Here is a 12301-nt window from a genome sequence, read left to right on the forward strand (position 1 = left end):
TGTGCAACCAGCCTTACTGTTCTTTCTTCTCAGTGGAAGTCCACCTATCTCCTCACATTCTATGTGGCTTATACTTTATCTCAGCAGGGATGATGACTGCACTGTCTGTTACTTGGAGACACCCTAAGTATCAGTTCAAGCTGGGTTCACACCAGGGCTCAAGTCCTGTGGGAACGCGTGGGAACGGAGTTCCTGCACTTTTTTCACAGCAGGAACTCAGTTCCCTTTGCAGGACTAGAGCAGCCGAGCCACCCAAGCCAATCCTTCACTAAGTGGCGATGCCCAGCTCGAGTCACTGTCGGGCAGGCAAACCTTAGAACTTGCTTCTTTCTAAATCCCGCGATAACTCGCGGCAGACCTCCGCAATGTCTCCTGGGAACAATGACAAAAGCTCCCGGGAGACATTGCGGCATCACACACTACCCGATGAATCCATATACAGGAAGCGGCCAGTAACATAAAGCATTACTAAGGTACAGTGGATCGAGAAAAAAAAAAACATGCGGTTTAGTAATTATGCATATGAGCGTATCATTTTTTTTTTTTTGGTGGGGGAGTGGATCTTGGGTGGGAGTTCCCACACTTTTTCCCCCAGGACTTGACCCCTGGTTTTGGTCGGCTCTCTATGGATCCGGTTCACATATCTCAGCAGCAAGTCCGGTGCGTTTTGCACAAAAACACTGTGCGCCTTTTGGTCTGTTTCAGGTCTGAATTCAGCCCAAAATTTGGGCTGAAATTGGACCTAAAACGGCGAACCATGCAGCACGCACTGGACGCCTGCTGTGAGCCAAGCCTTACACTAAGGCCCCGTACACACAAGGAGACATGTCCGATAAAATAGGTTTGCGGACCGTTTTCATCGGACATGTCTCCTGGGAGCTTTTGGTCTGATGTGTGTACACACCATCAGACCAAAATCCCCGCGGACAGAGAACGCGGTGACGTAGAAGACACCGACGTTCTCAAACACGGAAGTGCAATGCTTCCACGCATGCGTCGAATCAATTCGACGCATGCGCGGGATTTCGGGGACGCTGGTTACACGTCATAACCAGCGGACATTTCCGATTAGGTGTACTAACCATCGGACATGTCCGACGGACATGTTTCCAGCGGACAAGTTTCTTAGCTTGCTAAGAAACTTTTGTCCGCTGGAAACCTGTCCGCTAGGCCGTACACACGGTCGGACATGTCCGCGGAAACTGGTCCGCGGACCAGTTTCAGCGGACATGTTCGACCGTGTGTACGCGGCCTGAGAGTTCACAGTCGCACCCCATTAACTGAAATGGAACTGTTGCAATTGGTGAGACTCAAGCTGCAGCGACTTGGAAAAAGGTTCCTGCGCTACTTTTGGGCGACTTTGCAATGTTAGTTACATTTCGAAAATTCTGAAAAATGTTACAATGATAAACATTACAATCAGCGTAGAGAACCCATTTAAAAAACAAAATTCAGTACACACAGGAGTATCTCTACAATGCTTCAGGCTCCTACCTGGTGATTTGGCATCGATGATATCTAGTGGGATGGCTGAGCTTCCATTGGCTGACATGCTGATAACAAGACACAAGACATCTGTAGAAGAGGTGGAGACATGAGGATTATCACCAGCACTACACCATGCGATCAATACTGTGTGCCAATCTCCTTCCAGACCACACAAGACTGGAACTCATCCATCAATGTCAACGAAGTTGACATTTCAGGCTGTCTGTGCTCCATCAGCAGCCAATCAGGGTCTCTCAAATGCTGCTTTATTGGTTGCACCCAGGTAGGTGAGAACAACACACAGGGCTAGATTCACATAGATTAGCGGATCTTTAGATCAGCGTAATCTATGTGATTTACGATCTGCCGGCGCACTTGCTAGAGGCTAGTGCAGTATTCACAAAGCACTTACCTCCAAACTTGCGCCGGCGGATCGTAACTCCCCCGGCGGAATTCAAATTCCACGGCTAGGGGGAGTGTACAATTTAAATCAGGCGCGTTCCCGCGCCGATTTAACTGCGCATGCGCCGCCGGCGATATTTCCCAGTGCGCATGCTCCAAATGAAGTCGCTAGGACGTCATTGTTTTCGGCGGCAACGTAAATTCCGGCCATCCGTATTCCCGACTGACTTACGCAAACAACGTAAAAATTTTAAACTCGGCGCGGGAACGACGACCATACTTAACATTAGCTACCCCTCATATAGCAGGGGTAACTATCCGCCGGAAAAAGCCGAACGCAAACGACGTAAAAAAAAAGCGACGGGCGGGCGTTCGTTTCTGAATCGGCGGAAATCGGAATTTGCATATTCCTCGCGTAAAAACCCGAAGCGACACCAAGCGGCCGGCGGGATATTGCAGCCTAAGATCCGACGGTGTAAGTCACTTACACCAGTCGGATCTAAGGGAGATCTATGCGCAACTGATTCTTATGAATCAGTCGCATAGATCCGACCGTCGTATCTCAGAGATACGCCGTCGTATCTCTTTGTGAATCTGGCCCACAGACTTGAGGATCATAGCCAGGAGAATATTGGAATCCAGCAGAAACCAGCTTAGCACAGCGCTAGTGTTTGCGGTGCGGAGGCTCTGGACTCAATCACCACTAGAGATTATCTGCATGCAGTGTTCATGTTCTTCTAGTGTTTATGAGGATTCCCAGAGAAATCCACTCTCCCACCACAACTTAGACTTAGACAACGACTTGTATGACCAAACTACCCCCCCCCCCCTTCATATGTCATCAACATTGGAAACTAAGGGCCAGATTCAGGTATAATTGCGGCGGCGTAACGTATCGTAGATACGTTACACCGCCGCAAGTTTTCACCGCAAGTGCCTGATTCACAGAGCACTTGCAATGAAAACCTACGCCGGCGGCCTCCCACGTAATTTAAATAGGCGTGTACCATTTAAATTAGGCGCGCTCCCGCGCCGGACCTACTTCGCATGCTCCGTTTCAAAAGTCCCGCCGTGCTTTGCGCGCAGTGACGTCATTTTTTCGAACGGCGACGCGTGTAGCGTAATTCCGTATTCCCAGACGGCTTACGCAAACGACGTTAATTTTTAAATTTCGACGCGGGAACGACGGCCATACTTTATACAGCAATACGTTTGCTGTGTAAAGTTAAGGCACCAAAACGACGACTAACTTTGCGACAGGAAAATAGACTAGCGGCGACGTAGCGGACGCGAAAATCCGTCGTGGATCGCCGTAACTCCTAATTTGCATACCCGACGCTGGTTTACGACGCAAACTCCCCCCAGCGGCGGCCGCGGTACTGCATCCTAAGATCCGACAGTGTAAAACAATTACGCCTGTCGGATCTTATGGATATCTATGCGTAACTGATTCTATGAATCAGTCGCATAGATACTCTGAGAGATACGACGGAGTATCTCCACTGTGAATCTGGCCCTAAGATCACATTCAAACGTACATTTGAAGCCTATTCATTCCAATGGGCTGCCCTAAGCATGAGAAATGCAAAAACAAAACAAAACAAAAAAACACTGCAGCAAACCACACTGTGCCACAGAACCATGTGGTTTGGCGCACATTTGCATGGGGGGTGTCATTTAAATGAACGGCACTGCCATGAGTCTGCTAAAGGGCAGCGCATTTCTGTGTGTGTGTGTCAGGAAAACGCAAGATTTTGCACGCGTTGCGACCCTGGAAGTCACATGGCTATAAAATATACACAAACTAATACACACACACACACACACACATACATACATGATCCATGAGACACACAGCATTAGATAGTTATGCACATGGCAGACATGATATCTTACACAGGTGAGCTGGTAAATCAGAAGAGGCGAGTACACAATACCATCACCATAGCAATAGGGAGGAGACCCTGCAGAGCCCCGCCCACATTCCACAGCATCCCGTCATAGCACAGGTTATGGGAGAGGAAGTCGCATGCCTGACCATACATGCACTTCTGTCTGTGGCTGTTCTGTGTGGAGCTGATGGGGGGGGATTCTGTTTCCTGTAGCTGATCAATAAATATTGAACATTTTTTTTTACTGTTTAAAGCACTGATGCATTTTCAATGCTTCATTCTCAAGGCGAGTGGATTTTTTTTTTACAAAAAACTCTGCTAGTAATGCACTAAAAACGCATGTACTGTACGTACTGTTTATATGCCATCCCATTAAAGTCTATGGGCCAGATTCACAGAAAAAATACGCCGGAGTATCTGCTGATACTCCGGCGTACTTTCAAATTTGCCACGTCGTATCTTTATTTGTAATTCACAAAGATACGACGGCTTTTGGCTAAGATCCGACAGGCGTACGGCTTTGTACGCCTTCGGATCTTAGGATGCAATACTTCGGCGACCGCTGGGTGGAGTTTGTGTCGTTTTGCTCGTCGGGTATGCAAATGAGCTGTTCACGGCGATCCACGAAGGTACGCGCGTTCGTCGCATTCTCTTACGTCGTCGCTAGTCGTTTTTTCCCGTCGCAAACTTAAGCATGCTATTTCATGGCTTAGATTTAGACCAGCCATGTTAAAGTATGGCCGTCGTTCCCGCGTCGAATTTCACATTTTTTTTTTTTTGCGTAAGACGCCCGGGAATACGAAAGGACGTAACGCACGTCACCATTCAAAAAACACGTCGGGGCGCCGTAATTTCGCGCAAAGCACGGCGGCAAATTTCCTAGCGTAGCATGCGCAGAACGTTTGGCGCGGGAACGCGCCTAATTTAAATGGTACACGCCCCATTTGAATTAGACGGGCTTGCGCCAGATGGCTTTACGCTACGCCGCCGCAAGTTTACACGCAAGTGCTTTGTGAATCAAGCACTTACGATGAAAACTTGCGGCGGAGTAACGTAAAGGGGATACGTTACGCCGCCGTAATTGTTCGTGAATCTGGCCCTATGATGTTGCAACTGCACCAAAGAAGTGCCTGCACCTTTTCAGGAACACCCTGCAGTGCTGCACCGATGCGAACGGGCCCCATAGAGAATAATGGGGTTGATTTACTAAAGGCAAATAGGCTGTGCACTCTGCAAGAGCAGTTGCTCCAGAGCTTAGTAAATGAGCAGAAACTCTGCTGACTTCCATCATCCAATCACGTGTAAGCAAAAATGACGTTTTTTTTTATTTGCCTTGCACATGATTGGGTATTCTTTGCAAAATTAACCACTTCCATACCGGGCCTATTTTGGCACTTCTCTCCTACATGCAAAAATCATAATTTTTTTGCTAGAAAATTACTCAGAACCCCCAAACACTATGGGCCAGATTCAGTAAGGAGATACGACGGCGTATCTCCAGATACGCGGTCGTATCTCTGAGTTGCGGCGTCGTATCTATGCGCCTGATTCTTAGAATCAGTTACGCATAGATTTGACTAAGATCCGACCGGCGTAAGTCTCTCACGCCGTCGTATCTTAGTTACAATTTTACGCTGGCCGCTAGGTGGCGCTTCCGTCGATTTACGCAAGGAATATGCTAATTAGGTAGATACGCCGATTCTCAAACGTACGTACGCCCGGCGCATTTTTTTACGTCGTTTACGTTAGGCTTTTTCCGGCGTACGGTTACTCCTGCTATATGAGGCGTACGCAATGTTAAGTATGGACGTCGTTCCCGCGTCAAATTTTGACATTTTTACGTCGTTTGCGTAAGTCGTTTGCGAATAGGGCTGTACGTAAGTTACGTTCACGTCTAAAGCATTGACGATTTGCGGCGGAATTTCGAGCATGCGCACTGGGATTCTTTCATCAAATACGTGGGGTCACACTAAATTTAAATAAAACACACCCACATCATCCAAATTTGAATTAGGCGGGCTTACGCCAGAGCACATGCGTTACGCCGCAAGTTCTTTCAGAATACGGAACTTGCGCCCTAATTTACGGCGGCGTAACGTATCGGCGATACATTACGCAGGGCTATCTGAATCTAGCCCTATATATGTTTTTTGGCAGACACCCTAGGGAATAAAATGGCGGTCATTGCAACTTTTTATCTCGCATGGTATTTGTGCAATCATTTTTCAAACACCTTTTTTTGGGGAAAAAAACGGTTTCATGAATTAAAAAAATAACAAAACAGTAAAGTTAGCCCAATTTTTTTGTATAATGTGAAAGATGAGTAAACAGATACCTAACATGTCACGCTTTAAAATTGCGCACACTCATGGAATGGCGCCAGACTTCAGTACTTAAAATTCTCCATAGGCGTCGCTTATTTTTATTTTTTTTACAGGTTACCAGTTTAGAGTTACAGAGTGGGTCTAGTGCTAGAATTGTTGCTGGCGCTCTAACGCATGCGGCGATACCTCACATGTGTGGTTTGAACGGCGTTTACATATGTGGGCGGGACTTACGTGTGTGTTCGCTTCTGAGCGTGAGCTACCGGGGACAGAGGCGTTTAAAACATTTTTTTTTATTATTTTATTTTACTTAATTTATTTTATTTTTACACTTTTTAAAAAAAAAATATTTTTGATCACTTTTATTCCTATAACAAGGAATGTAAACATCCCTTGTAATAGGAATGGTTCGTGACAGGTACACTTTATGGAGAGATGCGGGGTCAATAAGACCCCACATCTCTCCTCCAGGCTGGAAAGCATGAGATCGTGAAAAAAAATTCACGCATCGAATGCTTACAGCCGCGATTGCTGCTTTGTTTACATTTCGGTACCTGGGCGTGACGTCATAACATCGCGCCCGGGCCTCCGACGATCATAGAGATGACTGGTGACCATCTCTATGCCTCCAATACAGCGCCGGCAGATCGTTTCTCCGGGTCTTCCGATGGCACGGGAGAGCCCGGAGAAGCACCAGATGGTGGCGGGAGGGGGAACGTCCCATCCCGTCGCCTATAAGAACAATCAAGCGGCGGAACTGCAACTATGATCGTTCTTATGGTGCACAGGATCGCCGGCTAAAGAGATGGATATCTAAATCAGTGTTTTTCAACTCCAGTCCTCAAGGCACACCAACAGGTCATGTTTTCAGGATTTCCTTTAGATGAAACGACTGTGGTGATTACTAAGGCAGTAAAACTGATCAAATCACCTGTTAAAAATAATGGAAAGCCTGAAAACATGACCTGTTGGTGTGCCTTGAGGACTGGAGTTGAAAAACACTGATCTAAATGATGCCTGTAGCTGCAGGCATCTTTCAGATATCCCCACTGAAAGTCAAGGACGTCATATGACTTCCTTGGGCGGGAAGTGGTTAAAGAGGAGTTCCACCTAAAAATGGAACTTCCTCTTAACCCACTCCTCGCCCCCTTACATGCCACATTTGGCATGTAATTTTTTTTGGGGGGGAGTGGGGGCTTCAGGAGAAGGGGACTTCCTGTCCCACTTCCTCCTTCCGCCGAGGGGCTGAAAAGGCGATTAGCTTAATCGCCTTTTCACAGCCCCTCCCTGTAGGCGAGCGCCTGTTGGACGGCACCGCGCCGCTCGCGCATGCGCAGTGGGTGCCCGGCCGTGAAGCCGAAAGCTGTCACTGCCGCGTGCCCACACAAAGAATGAAGACGGGGGGGCGAGGAGCGGAGCCCCGGCCGGCGCGTCGCTGGAGCTGTGGAGCAGGTAAGTGTCAGTTTATTAAAAGCCAGCAGCTACACTTTTTGTAGCTGCTGACTTTTAATAAACTTAAAAAAAAGGTGGAAAACCCCTTTAAGGATTTACCTCATTTACTAAGCTCTGGAGCAACTGCATTTGCAGAGTGTGCCATCTATTTACCTTTAGAGAATCAACCCCAAGGTGATTTCCACTGTTGTGCAGGGCAGAGCGACAGCAAACGCAGGAGAAAGCGCACAAGCGTGAATGGGGGCTTAGTAATGTGCCTGGATAGAAGGAGGCGGGGAAAACCAATCAGGGTTCATTCTACCATTCTGGCTACAGCAAACTGAATCTGATTGGTTGCTAAAGGTTACAGCATTATCTGGAGCCTGAGTGCATTTTATGAAGGGATACATGTCATGTGGTACACTGTGCACCATAAACCAACCAATTATATCTTATGTTTTTTTTTTACTTTACTAAAAAGAGTTGAAAAAGAGAAAAAGTTCATTCAAATCTGATGGGTTGATTTACTAAAAGAAAAAAGACTGTGCACTTTGCAAAGTGCAGTCACACTCCGCAAGAGCTCCAGAGCTTAGTGAATGAGGTAAAGCTGCTTCACTTTACTAAGAATAACCAATCATGAGCAAGGAAAATTAAAAAAAAAAAAAGCATTTTTGCTTGAACATGATTGGATGATGGAACTCATTTACTAAGCTCTGGAGCAACTGCTCTTGCAGAGCAAAACTGCACTTTTGCAAAGTGCACAGTCTATTTGCCTTTAGTAAATCAACCCCAATCAGCTGCAATGACATAGGGCAGGGATATGCCATTAGCGGACCTCCAGCTGTTGCAAAACTACAAGTCCCATCATGCCTCTGCCTCTGGATGTCATGCTTGTGGCTGTCAGAGTCTTGCTATGCCTCATGGGAATTGTAGTTCTGCAACAGCTGGAGGTCCGCTAATTGCATATCCCTGACATAGGGGATGATTCACTAAAGGCAAATAGACAGTGCACTTTGCAAGTGCAGATGCGCCAGAGCTTAGTAAATGGGGTAAAGCTTCACTTTGCAAAGAATATACAATCACGTGCAAGGAAAAAAATAAATAAAATTTTACTTGCACATGATTGGATGATGAAAGTTGGCAGAGCTTCTGCTCATTTATTAAGCTCTGGTGGAACTGCAGTTTGCAAAGTGCACCGTCGATTTGCCTTTAGTAAATCAACCACATAGTGTGCTTCCCCAACGTAAAAATGCAGGCATGCTGCAACTTTAACCACTTAAGACCCGGACCAAAATGCAGCTAAAGGACCCGGACAGTTTTTGCTATTCGGCACTTTAACTGACAACTGCGCGGTCGTGCGATGTGGCTCCCAAACAAAAGTGGCGTCCTTCTTTTCCCCACAAATAGAGCTTTCTTTTGGTGGTATTTGATCACCTCTGCGGTTTTTATTTTTTTGCGATATAAACAAAAATAGAGCGACAGTTTAGAAAAAAATGCAATATTTTTTCCTTTTTGCTATAATAAACATCCCCCAAAAATATATAAAAAAAAACGTTTTTTTCCCCTCAGTTTAGGTAATACGTAATACGTTTAGGTAATACGTATTCTTCTACCTATTTTTGTTAAAAAAAAATCGCAATAAGCGTTTATCGATTGGTTTGTGCAAAATTTATAGTGTTTACAAAATAGGGGATAGTTTTATTGCATTTTTATTAAAAAAAATGTTTTTACTACTAATGGCGGCGATCAGTGATTTTTTTCGTGACCGCGACATTATGGCGGACACATCGGACAATTTTGACACATTTTTGGGACAATCGTCATTTTCACAGCAAAAAAAATGCTATAAAAATGCATTGTTTACTGTGAAAATGACAATTGCAGTTTGGGAGTTAACCACTAGGGGGCGCTGAAGGGGTTAAGTGTGACCTCATATGTGTTTCTAACTGTAGGGGGGCGGGGCTGGATGTGTGACATCATTGATCGTGTTTCCCTATATCAGGGAACAGACGATCAATGACAGCGCCACAGTGAAGAACAGGGAAGCCATGTTTACACACAGCTCTCCTCGTTCTTCAGCTCCGGGGACCGATCGCGGGACTCCAGCGGCGATCGCGGGTCCCGTGGCCGCGGAGCTTCGGACTGGGTCACGAGCACGCGCCCGCGACCCACGGCTGGGCACTTAAAGAGGACGTACAGGTACGTGCTTGTGCCCAGCCGTGCCATTCTGCCGATGTATATGTGCAGGAGGCGGTCCTTAAGTGGTTAAGCAGCACATTGCAGCTCAATGCAGTGTTATAGTGTAAAACTATTTATTTCTATGTGCCCTTACGGTGAGCCCAAGTTGATCTATGTAAATATGGTGTGAATAAGTCCTAAGTCTTTGTTTTAAAACTGTTTGAGGGTTTGTCTACACAAGTGCTGACCCTCTGAAGAGCAAGCCGCAGTGGGATCCTTTTCAAAGAGTGTTGAGGGGCGGTAAGGAGGTGTTAGGTCACCTCCTCACCACCTGTTTTAAAAGAGTATGGGAATTGTTTTTTTATTTTAGAATCATACAGCATTGGTCTGATGATGCATCTGTCCCCCTCTAGCTCTAAGACTGAGAACCGAGCGATCAAACGCCGCTGATCGGTCAGTTCCCGCAGCTCCCTGAGCAGAGAGCTGGTGACTGTCAGTCACCGCTGTCTGCTCTGCCCCTCCAGTGCTCACTGAACTGTTGGGCTGTGGAGGGGGCGCGTGTGGCCCGCTCAGGCTCTCAGCGCCTCACTTAGAGGCTGACCCGGGTTTAGGGCCAGGCAAGCGGTTGGATCCCCACCATCGCGATCTTTCCCAAGCCTGGACCAGCTTTAGCGCAGTCTTTAGCTCGCAGAATGAACTGCACTCCTGTAATCCACAGGAGAAGTACGGCCAAATGAGCTTTGTCTGTACGTCTCCTTTAAGGGAAATCTATGGTCATGGCATACACTTTCATCAACAATGTAATAGCAACACAAACAGTAGATATTTCTGATAATCAAATATAAGCTTACTTATATGTAATAATATGTAATATATATTAATGTAATTGAACTAGACAATGTATACTACCGATATGTAAACATATAAATCTGTACTTATGTCTATTTTTTGGAAAATAATAAAGAGAAATTAAGATAAAAAAAAAAAAATATATAAGCTTACTAGAAAAATCTCCCATCATGTTGTGAGTTTTGCCTGTCTGCTGGCCATCTGTATCCACAACTTCCTGTATTTCCCTGCCTGCATGCTTTGCACCTTCCCCTCTGCCGTTTACTTTCCCATGGTACCTTGCTGCTTGCAAGCAGTGATTCCTTGTACTGACTCCGCCTCCTGAAACTCCGACTCTCAGCACCTCTATAGATCAGAAGGCAGGCTCTGTGAAATGTGTGATGCAGCAGGGCCTACTCACAGGGTATAGAGACTACATGTCATGGAATTCCAGGAATAAATCACAAGAGATCTTCACAAAGTAAGTTGACAAGCTTCTAGTTATTAGGAGTAGGCTAGAAATAATTGGGATACAATGTGTAAATTAATATATGATTTTACATTTTGACCATAGATTTGTTTTAACTACTGTACTACAAGTGAGAGATCACAGACACACATGGATTGGACTGAATACAGACAGAGAGACATTTTTAAGGGGATATTTACTGAAACACAACATCCAGGTCTTATAGAACAAGCTGAAGAGGCTGATTGGTTACTATGCACAGCTGCACTGGGTTCTGTGTGCTCCAGTTTTAGTAAATACCCGTTTGTCTGAACTAATCATTTAAAGTGGAGCTAAAGGCAACGATGCTTACCTTAATTCGAATGGTCCAACACCTGCAAGGTTCCTCACTGGCGCCAGCATCTTCTTCCCCTGGATGCACAGGAGTACAGTCATCGGGGCAGATCCTCGTACAGCGGCGCATCTGTACGCCGGGCGCAGCGTATCTAAGATACACTACGCCGCCGTAACTTTTTTTTTTTAATCAAATCCACAAAGAATTTTCGCGCCGTAAGTTACGGCGGCGTAGTGCATCTCTGGCGGCGTAAGGGCGCGGAATTCAAATGGATGTAATGGGGGAGTGTTTTATGTAAATACGTCGTGACCCGACGTAAACAACGTTTTTTTTTAACTGTGCATGCGCCGTCCCTGGAGGTATCCCAGTGCGCATGCTCGAAATTTAACCTGGAACAAGCCAATGCTTAGGATGGCGACGTCATTCTACGCAAATTCCTATTCGCGAACGACTTACGCAAACGACGTAAAAAATTTAAAATTGTACGCGGGAACGACGGCCATACTTGACATTGAGTACGCCCAGAATAGCAGGTTTAACTATACGACGTAAAAACAATGCGCCGGCCGGACGTACGTTTGTGGATCGCCGTAAATGGCTAATTTGCATACTCGACGTGGAATTAGACGGAGACGCCATCTAGCGTCCGGCGGAAAAAATGCACCCAAGATCCGATGGCGTACTAAGACGTACGCCTGTCGGATTGACCCGAGATGCCATCGTATCTTGTTTTGTAGATACAAAACAAAGATACGACGCGGGAATTTTAAAATTACGCCGGCGTATCAATAGATACGCCGGTGTAATCCTTTTGTGGATCTGCCCCATCATGTGTAAACTGAGCTGCACATGTGCAGGAGTGCTGTCATTCTGTGTAAATTGAGCAGCACATGCGCAGGAGTGCTATCATCCTGTTTAAACTGAGTTTCTCATGTGCAGGAGTGCAGTTATCATA

At 46.1% G+C, this 12301-nt stretch overlaps 1 protein-coding gene across 2 annotated transcripts in view; it reads right to left on the reverse strand.

Moving 5' to 3' along the window:
- Positions 1-3839, reverse strand: part of LOC120946788 — a 149275-nt gene extending 145436 nt beyond the window's left edge. Inside the window, exons 1-2 of one of the 2 annotated variants that reach the window (XM_040361485.1) lie at positions 3787-3839; positions 1495-1575 (exon numbers count right to left, since the gene is read on the reverse strand). In XM_040361485.1, coding sequence (XP_040217419.1) covers positions 1495-1552 — 58 coding nt within the window. In that variant the 5' untranslated portion in view covers positions 1553-1575; positions 3787-3839. Of the gene's footprint in view, positions 1-1494; positions 1576-3727; positions 3766-3786 lie in introns of those variants that run through there. The other variant, XM_040361486.1, reaches the window with a different exon arrangement.
- Between the last annotated feature and the right edge of the window lie 8462 nt (positions 3840-12301).

This window comes from Rana temporaria, chromosome 8 (genome assembly GCF_905171775.1).
Source record: "Rana temporaria chromosome 8, aRanTem1.1, whole genome shotgun sequence".
In the NCBI taxonomy this organism is placed as follows: Eukaryota; Metazoa; Chordata; class Amphibia; order Anura; family Ranidae; genus Rana; species Rana temporaria.